The sequence below is a fragment of the Quercus robur genome, chromosome 5 (assembly GCF_932294415.1).
Source record: "Quercus robur chromosome 5, dhQueRobu3.1, whole genome shotgun sequence".
NCBI lineage: Eukaryota > Viridiplantae > Streptophyta > Magnoliopsida > Fagales > Fagaceae > Quercus > Quercus robur.
In genome coordinates, this window is record NC_065538.1 from 30,223,940 (window position 1) to 30,234,489 (window position 10,550).

General features: G+C 32.8%; 1 protein-coding gene across 1 annotated transcript in view; it reads left to right on the plus strand.

Annotated features, from left to right (window-relative positions):
• The window catches only part of LOC126725765 (putative F-box/LRR-repeat protein 23), a 57,683-nt gene extending 53,672 nt beyond the window's left edge, over window positions 1-4,011 (plus strand). The window contains exon 3 of the mRNA XM_050430681.1: window positions 3,322-4,011. Within this exon, the coding sequence (XP_050286638.1) occupies window positions 3,380-3,931 (552 nt within the window). The 5' untranslated portion in view covers window positions 3,322-3,379 and the 3' untranslated portion in view covers window positions 3,932-4,011. The remainder of the gene's footprint in view (window positions 1-3,321) is intronic.
• The last annotated feature ends 6,539 nt before the right edge of the window (window positions 4,012-10,550 follow it).

The window sequence follows — 10,550 nt, forward strand, 5'->3', positions numbered from 1 at the left end:
TGAAGAAGGAGAATCATACCTTGTGGAATGGAATGAAAATGACGGGGCTATCAAACGTGTATATAATGCTCTTTGGAAGTGGTCTGTGGGGGTTGTGCAATTTGATACAATGAAGAAACGGTTCCTGGCTACTGGTGATGAGTTTCAAATAAAATTTTGGGACAAACAATGTTGACATCTTGACAACTACTTCTGCAAAGGGTGGATTACTAGTAATGCCTATGGCAGTCCTTTTCTTGATGTGCTTGGCAGTATTTTGAAACCCTCTTATTATTAATCTTTACGATTGAATATCTTTTAGGCTTGTCCTTGCATTTGATTTAACAAGGAAGGGATACCACTCGCTGTATCAACAAGAGAGAATGGAATCAAAATACTTGCAAATGCTGATGATCTACGGCTTTTGCGTTGCATTTGATTTAACAAGGAAGGGATACCACTCGCTGTATCAACAAGAGAGAATGGAATCAAAATACTTGCAAATGCTGATGGTCTACGGCTTTTGCGTTCTATTGAAAATCATGCAGTTGGTACCACTAGAGGATAGAAGATTTATAGTTCATGGGGGTTTCTAGTAGAAAGTACGTTTGTTTGTAAAGTTCATGAGGTTGTGGGCTCATTTTCAAGCTCTTATTAGTTAGAAATTTCAAGAAGTTAAGGACTTTGTTGACTTTATTACGCACTAGAGATTTTTACTATGTTGTGTTAATTATTTTCACACAATTTGATAGGAGGTGTATGTTAAATTCATGATTTTTTTTTTTTTTTTAATCTGAGATAGAAATCATATTTTAATATATTTTAAGTGTATATGTGTGAAACTCGCTCTTGGAAACTTGAACTACGGCCTTTGCCCCTTCACCTTATAAGAACTTGTACTTGTGAAATGACCATCACAATAAGGTACTTGGTGGGATAAGGTATTTAAGGATATGTTGCTTTAACATGAAATATAACAGGAATAGATTGAAAAAACGTTAATTACACTTTACTTACCTGTAGTTTAAAAAATATCATTTTACTCCCTCAAGGTTGTTTCTTTAGCTTTGGCTACGTAAAACTTATCCATAACAATAAACTATTAAAATGTTTCTTAAATTTTTTTTATATTTTAATAAAACATTTTAAAAGTTTAAGAATTTTTTTTATAAATTTTCTCCTTTAAAAAAAAAAAAAAGTACAAATGAAATATCCCTGATTTGGCGATATGTACCGACTCTGACATTCTAAAAAGGATTTTACTAATATATGTCTTAAAGACACGTAATAATAAGCCAATTTTAGAAAAAATTTATCAGAAAGTTTTGATAACTTTTTTAATTTTCAATAAAATTTTTCTAATAATAGATTTGTTAACGTGAGTCCTTAACCGAATCCTTCTTAAAAAAAAAGAAACGTTTCTCTCTCTCAGCCCAAACCCCAAAAATCCAATTTTCAGTTCCAATGCCTCCAGATAGAGTATGGAAAAAAATGAAGTCCCCTTCTGCTTCGTCATCAATGAAGATGGGTCATGTGCAAAGAGTTACCCGTGGGACCCATCCTAACACCCAACATGGGCCCTTCCCTCCCAGCCTTTTCAAACATTTTACTAAAAGCATCCATAACAATGACAAACACACAAGACCATCCCTCACAGCTTTATCCAACATTTTACTAAAAGCATCCATAACAATGACAAACAATAAAGGGGATAATGGATCACCTTGTCCCATTCATAATAGATAAAGCTTTCTAAGTCAGACATGACGATGAAGTGTAATAACAGATAATTCACCGTCTCCCCATTACACCTACACATACAGCACCACCCTACTAGCATGTATGATATATCTGCACTTAACGAGATCATCATACGTTAGGATCTTCTCCCAAGGTGCAGTCCAACCAAAGAAAGAGATTTGTCAAGGGGCTTAACACTCCAAATTCTCTTCTAAGGGAATATCAAATCACATGGATCTCTTAAAGCAGTATATTATGAATGGACATTTAACTCTCCACACCTCTTCAACCACCAGCACATTTTATCAATGTCCCTCTCTTGAGGGAATATTGGATTCTGGAGCACTGAGGAAAGCAGTTATCAGTTCTAACTCCCAGTCATTAAAGTCTCGGGGAAATTTCACACCCCAGCTCCTCCTAGCCCCCACGGAATGACTCACCAACATGGAACCGACCGATGCCTCTTTATCTAAAGAGCACTCATACAAAGCTGGAAGCATCTCCCTAATGGTTGATCGCCACACCATTTGTGATGAAAAAACCGAATACATTTATCATTACCAACTACAAAATGAATTTACTCAAACACAATGAACCAAATATCAATTGACTAATAAGGTAAATTTGCATCTCCAATAATTTGTAATGTGATTTGGATCAAATTGACTGTTCAAACGAACTTTGCATAATAGTACCTATTGTTCAACTATATGTACATTTAGGTTCACTTCATCATCCTTAAATCAAAGAGTTAAAAATCCATGAGGCTTTTGTGATTTATTTCGATCTTAGTCTATTATAATTAGGTGTAATTTGTGTAGAAGTGATTTCTCTAAGATGGTGCCACAAATGCAATCTCAATCTCATTATATAGTATTGTTATTTTTTTGATAATTCAATAGTTACAACGGGGGGATGGGGGATTTGAACCTTGGATGTCTTTGTGGAAACACCAGAAGGTGCCAACTAGTTGAGCTACAAGGCTCTAGTTAACATATATTAAAGGATGCTTCCCCCCCCAACTCCCCCCCCCCCCCCACCCCTCCCCCCAAAAAAAAAAAAAAAATCAGCTTATCTGCAAGGTGTTTTTCAGTTGGGGGGATGGGGGCTGAGGAGCACATATGTATCCTTTGTTTTCTACAGAGTGGTTACAAACTTCAAATAGTTTTCTTGATTTTGATATTTTGGCAAGCTTGCTTATGTTGTCTGCCGACACATGGTCACAAGTACTTGGATTGATAGCTTTAAATTCAGGTAGGAATCTTGGATGATTTGGCCTAGAGAATGTTCCCAACTAGATATGTTGCGTTTTGCTTTTTTTGAACAATTTCTGTGCGCACAATAGAAAATAGACAGCACACCAACATATTTATATGATCTTTTTATTTGAGACTCTTGATTTTCTAAAAACCTATCAAAATGGACTAGAGGTCCTCAAGAATATTTCTTTGATGACTTACTGCAGTTCACAATTTGGTGGGCTCAATCTATTTGTCTCTAATAAGGAATTTGTAGGTGCAGAACTCTTCCGCATTTTTTTATTTACTTGTCTGTTTGTTACTCCCGGTTCATTTTTTTTTCACATCCTTGGTATTTTTGCAGTTCAAGTTGGCTTAGATGCCTTCGTCTTGTATGTTGCTATGGCATTTCGGATGAGGGAATGAGTGAAGTGGCTGCAAAACTTCCATTATTGGAGGAGCTGGACATTACACTAGGTCCATTGTCAAAAGAATCTCTAGAAGCTGTGGGGTGCTGTTGTCCTCTTTTGAAATCAATCAAATGGAATCAGCAGTGGTATGCTGCATATGGACTTTCTCAGATAAAGTGTAATGAGGAGGCAGTTGCTATTGCAAAGAACATGCCTGAATTACGCCACCTCCAGATTATTGGAAATAAGCTGGTGAATGATGGCTTGCTGGCCAGACATGATGGTTGTCCTCAGCTCGAATCACTTGACCTAAGGAAATGTTTCCATGTCACTCTGTCAGGAAATTTGGGAAAATATGCTCAACGGATTAAAGTCTTGCGGCATCCCGATGATTCAACTGATAACTATGAATTTGTTGCTGATGATGGATCTTTTGATGAAGGCTCGGATATTGTTTATTCCTTAGATTCCACTGTTGGTGATGAATTCTTTGATGACATTCATGATCATGGATCTTTTGATGATGATGATGACACGGACTACGATCCCACCAACTCCTACTAATGATTTAGGAGATTTTTATTTTGACTAGTCCTTTTGTATAGTGTATCTTAACAAAATGACTTTTGTGCTGTACATATTTTGAATATTTAGTATCAGTTATACTGTAGTGATTAGATCTGAAATTTTAATTTATAATTTCTATCCCTGCAAATGCCGTCTTACGTTTCAGCAAGTCTTATACATATACTTTTGAAGGTGGGAAAATTAGAGTTAAACAAATAGTGTAAAACCTCCTAGTTGGATTTACTTGAAAAAATATTTGGAATCCATCATGTGACTAAGTTTTATGTCAAGCAAATTTCACAGAGCCTATTGTTCTTAGTAATCCATGGATATATAAATGCTCTTCTGTTATACTTTGTTTTAAAATCTTCTCTGGGGAGACTTTCGGGTTTATATGAACTACAATAACATTCATTTTCCTGCTATTACTTTGCCCTGGATAATGCCATCACTTTTTTAACTCCTCTTAGTGGTTGTTTTATTGGAGATTACTTTAATAGACCTACATTTTGATTAAAAAAAATTATCATACATTTTAATTAAAAGGGAAAAAAAAAAGTGTTGTAATTATCCTTTCAAGTAAGAAAAGAAATGAGTTTGCAATTATGCCATGAATTTTCTCACAACAAAAAGGAATCTTGTTTGGAAATTCTCATCCACAATAAAGAAGCAAATGATTAATAGTCTCCTCCCTTGTTTTGTTTGTATGATATTAGTCTATTAAACCGACAAATGTTTCCTTAAATTCTCTATTAATAGAATTCTTTTTAAAAGTGTGCATTCAAATTAACTTAACTAGTAAAGTCTCCAATTGTCATATAAAAGATCTAGGATTCCAACATTGCTTAAACTAAAAATTAAGACTCTTTAAAAGTATAATCCACGTAGAGAATGCCACTCTAGTAGACTGGCAGATTTAAAAAGTACCATTGCAAACATCATGTCTCTTGCTAAAGATTTTGTTGTTTGTGATTTAATTGGGTCTCTCAAGAACTTGAAAGATGGGTTCTAAATGTTTTCTTTTGTTGGCCCATGATTTCTTTTCTTTTTTTCCTGATAAAGCCCATGGGCTACATTTAATAATGCCATTGTAAAAGCTAAGGATTCCTCTTTTCTGTGATTGACTTTTTTACCGAACGCCATAGTATCATTACGTTCTTTTCGGTAATTGAAGGTTTATTTTCGGAATTAAAAAATTACACCATATTTATTCTTTAAAAAAAAAAAAAAAATTACGCCATAGTACCTTTACTCTTCTACAAAATTGATCTCCTCTCCTGCCTCTTCAAAATACCACAACCATTTCCTCAATAATGCTTGATTGAAGAACACACTCGGCAGCTTATTCAAACTACTGACCCTATACCTAAATCTACAAGTATTATTAAACTTTAAGCACACCACAAGCACATGTATATAGGTTGTTTCTAATTTGTCCTACACCAACGATCACTTGTATCAAAGAGAGAATAACTTCACTTGTTCTTTCTTCTTCAGTAAAATTTGGGGTGCTATTAGTTTTGTCACTCTTCCGCACAATAAGTGGTTGTTGCAACCACATTGAACCTTCTTTTTTTTTTTTTTTGGGATATTTAATGCACATTGAACCAAATATCAATTGACGAATTAAGTAATTTGTATCTTCAACAATTTGCAACAACATTGAACCCTTCTATTTTGGATGTTTGGGCAAGCTTGCTTATGTTGTTAGCTGACACATGGTCACAAGTACTTGGATTGATAGCTTCAAAGTTAGGTAGTAAGCTTGGATGATTTGGGCTACAACAGTGTGACTCCAGGAATTTTTCCTAGGGTGTTCTTTAAAAAGCATAATTTTTTCCAGTGGGGGCTCTCAGCTCCAGGAATTTTTCCCAAATGTATTGTTGTTTCGTTATTTCATTAATTTGTTTGTCTTTTATAAACCATAATTTGTTATATTGTTGTTTCATTAATTATAAAATTATTAATTGTGGTTTAGCCTAATATAATGTAATTTATTTGTCTTTTATAATGTATTGGTTAATTAAATTATTAATTATTGTTTATTAGTTGCTTTCCCCAATTAATTATTGGTTAATTAATATCCCAAACAAACAAAATTAATTAGTTCAACTAATTACTATGATTGTTTGATACTTGGATTTATTGTATCTCACCAAAAAAACACCAACACTAACACTAAAAGACAATTAATAATCTCACCAACACCTTCCACCAATGCCAACACCGGATAATTCAGCAAAAAAAAAAAAAAAAAAAAAACACAAACACCGGATAAAGCCAAAAACAGGGTAAATATTAATAAAGAGAATTAGAGAAACTAGTCGCTAACCCGTGCGATGCACGGGAAAACTATTGATAACTTCGCTAATATGAAAAAAAAAAATCAATATCATGGTGTAATTTATATACCAAACCAATAAAATCTATCACTTGCACTGAGAAATCGTGATAACCAAGAGCTTGAAATCATATTTAAAAAATATATAATTGATATAAATACTATCCAATACAATTAATTACACAAATATAGTTTTCATACTCATTCAATCAAATATCTTTCATAAATTATATTAATCATTCTTGATGTCCAAGATGTATCTAAATTCTAACATTGCCAGTAAACAAAGATGCTAGACCTTAATGGAATTGAAAAGGCAACATAATGCCAATTTACACCATTGCTAAAATCATCACTTTCCATTATTGCGAGAGAGAGAGAGAGAGAGGTGGCTATTATGTTGCATCTCTTAAGAAGAATCTACCCTTTACATTTTTTTTTTTTTTTTGATGTAATCAACCCATAACAAAATAGATGTACCATGTTCAAAGCATGTACATTTGGGAGATTAAAAGTAAAGGAAAATGAACCCATCTAAAGTTTTTTGCTCTTCCTCTTGATGTTGACTTTTCCAGCATCATCTAGAATTAAATTTATATACTCCTCAAAACCCTGTAAGGCATAAAAATTAACTTTTGAACAAATTTAAATGTATTCACTTAAAATTGTGAAAGATGCTAAAAATTAGGTTGATATCAGCCTTTTAACCAAAATTCAACATTTTAATGATGTACATCAATTAGCAGTTTGGCCATTGTTAGTTGCAACATATATCTTTTTATTTGTGACAAATATGGTGCAATTTTGGCCATCAAATTTTAATCAAAAGCCATGATTAGAAATACTCATCATAAATGTGATTAAAAAACTCAAGCAGTAAATTACAACCCTCTGCATAGTTTTTTTTTTTTTAAAGACTATCCTTAACATTTTATCTTTAAAACATTAAAACAGGGAATGTTGCAAAAATTTGGAATGATTTACCTATATATAGCTTAACCATACTTACTACTCCATATAATTCAAATCAAGACGTTTGATTTTCCCCCCTCATCACTCAAACAGATTATCAACTAAAATTTTAAGAATAGCATTACATGCAAAACCCAGAAAAGCCCAACATTGAAAAGGACAAAATCAATAATTAAAAGTCTCTAAAAAACATTACCACCATCATGCAATATCCAATACAGCCACTTTTAATAAGCACTATGAGAAGAAAATATACAACAAAATACCTAATTTACAAAAATCTATAAAACTAAATCAAATAGTTGTTACTTATCTAACTCTCTCACGGGAACCTCTATTTTTAATAAGATCATCAAGTGACATATCCAATTTAGTAGCCATAAAATCAGTAGCCAAAGAAATAGTCTTTGAGAGAAAATTATTTTGTTTTCTTTAGGGTAATCTCTTATGGGGTTTCTACGATTTTGATTAGCTTTATTGTTTTAGACTTGAATTTTCCTTCAATTCTTTATTTCTTATTGTTACCTGGCATTGGATGGATTACTCATTTATTGCTTAAAAGCGGCTTTTGATTTCAACTTCATATTTCTTACATAAACAGAAGTTACAGGACGTTCCCATGGAAGTTATTGATTGAAGTGTAATGTGTGTGTGTGTGTGTATACTGCCAATACACAAAGAAATGGAAGGCAACAACACAAATCACTTCACTACCATTTCATTAATATTGAAGTTTCAAGGAAATCATCACAGTAACAAATCAGCATGAACTGGACAGACCAATTTCATTACTGATTCATGTGCCTGTTAAAGTCTATTTATTAACCATGGTGGATCATACATCCCATTCACCTCAGATTTTTAATGAGATTCCACCCATCTACGGTAGGTTATTCTAGGAGTCTTCCAATATATATTAACAAGACAGTTTTATTTATGATCACAATTAAACTCTTTATGATACATGATGCACAAATTATTCTAGATTGTGACAATAATAAGTTTTTAATTTATTTTGTTCACAATAATAATAATAAAAACATGTGTAATATGTTTACCTTGATGAAAAGATTGTACCTTTGACCCCAACTTGGATATTCCTAATGCAGCCTAGTATTGGGAATTCAGCAATTCCCAAGGTCTCAGCCCTCTGTAAGCCAGGAAAAAATGATGTGAAATTAGCTGTAATGCAAATATGGTCATATACACCTTAACCTCAACACTATATAAAATTGTAACAAAAGAAACAAATAAATGATTTAAAATAAAAAATAAATAAATAAATAAACAGAACAAAGCAATACAAAGTTAGGACTAATATAACCAAAGAGAAGACTGTGAAATTCTGCATCGATGATGAGAAAGTTAAATATTTCAATTACATCAATAAGATAAGGAAAATCAAGAGAGCCCCATTCAAACTATATATATGTTAGTGTTAGTACAGCCTCACATGTGGAGCCTTTTCACTCATATATAGAGAACAACTTTAACATTGATAGTGTAAAGAAGTAGAGTCACTGAAACATTTACCATTTGAAAGAAATAGATATCGGCGAACAAAGAATAGATGAAAAAAATATCTTCAGAAACTAAGTAGGATTAAAAAATGAAAATTATTACTAAATTGCTTCAGACATACAAAGTTCTTAAACAATTCAAGCCATATAGGTCCCGAGTTCAAGTGAAACAGTTATTTTTGGCATTTCTGGGAAGTAACAATGGGGAAATAAATACCCTTTCTTTATCTCAGATTTAGGCTTCTTATAAACTTCCTTTTCCTCTTTTTCTAACAAAGACAGCACCACCTTAACAAAAACAGTTCCCATGAATCAAAATTCCTAAGCAAATCTAAATATCCCCATAAGCAGAGCACTCAGCAATAGGAGTGTAGGACTGCTATATTAATAGGAAATATTTTCCTCAAAGTGAAAGCTTATCTGAAAAAATTCAGTGAACCCTTCACATTGAAGTTAAGATTCAAAATAACTTTCAGTAAGGATGGAAAGTTTTCTATTAGATTTTTTTCCTTGTACTTCCTAAGTGATGGAAAGTTTGGTTTAGGCATTTTTACAAATGTTTTGGGGAGCAAATAACATAGTCACCAACCAAAATCTTCAACTTGTAGTACAACTTTAAACAAAATACAAATGTATAAATAGTTACTAAGTATTTAACATCTAACCACTGTAATTTATCACACACACAATGAAGTATACAAAAAATTTCCAATACCAAGAGCAATATAAACAAAGAGAAAGTAAGAAAAACACAGAAAGGGCATTCACAATGTGGTTCATATGGGCGTGAGAGATGCAAAAGAAGTCTTGCTGTATCGCCTGCTAGGGACAATGACCAATATTGAAAGCCAAATTAGGAGTATGCAAACTTATGTAGGTTTTGTGGCATGCAATTGACAGATCCTTCACTAGTAACTTAGTTTTGGCTGACCAAAGCACCACAAATTTCCACATCTTCTCTTCCTGCCCTTATAGATGAAAAGTAGCTATTCGTAATTATGAGGTTGTATCACAGGAACAACATCATCTCCAATGATAAGTAAATGGTGTTATTCAATTTTCTCTCTAGAAAGACTTTAGGTTTGAATTCCTATAATCCATTTATTGTAAACCCCAAAAAAAGGAAAGAACGGTTTAGGCATCTAAGATTGGTTCAAACATTGCGTGAATGTGTGCCTAACATGAACAAAAGTCTTCTTCAATAACTAATAAAGTAAAAGTAATAAACCCTCCCTAGAAAACGATTTAAGAAGATGATGCTAAAATCATTAAATCAACAAATTTGGTCAACCAACAGAGTTAGTAGCTTCAACTAAACTTGAACAAATCAAACCTAAAAAATAAGAGAGGCATATTGATACAACACTGAGGCCAATATTCATTCATAATTCATTTACTAACAAAAAAAATAATAATAATAAAAAAATAAAAATAAAAAAATAAGAAAATTAAGATTAATAAAAACAGATTTTTAAGGGTTAACCCACCATGACACCAACAAAGTCAGAATCGCCTTTGAAAAGGCTCGCACGGCAGAATCTTCTTAACTTTCCCATCATTTTCTTGTGTTTCACTCCCATATAGTCTAAGCCAAGCTTCAATAATTCCTATTTAATTTTTTTAAAAAAATATTTAAAACCAATAACCTAGAGGTCAGAGGTCAGTTCGTGTTTTGTGTTTTTCAGGGAAAAGATGGAGGCTGAGAGAGAGTTGAAGAAGAAGCAGATATCTTTGATTTTGCACGGGTTCAACATTAATCAAAATCAATTATCCAAATACCTAA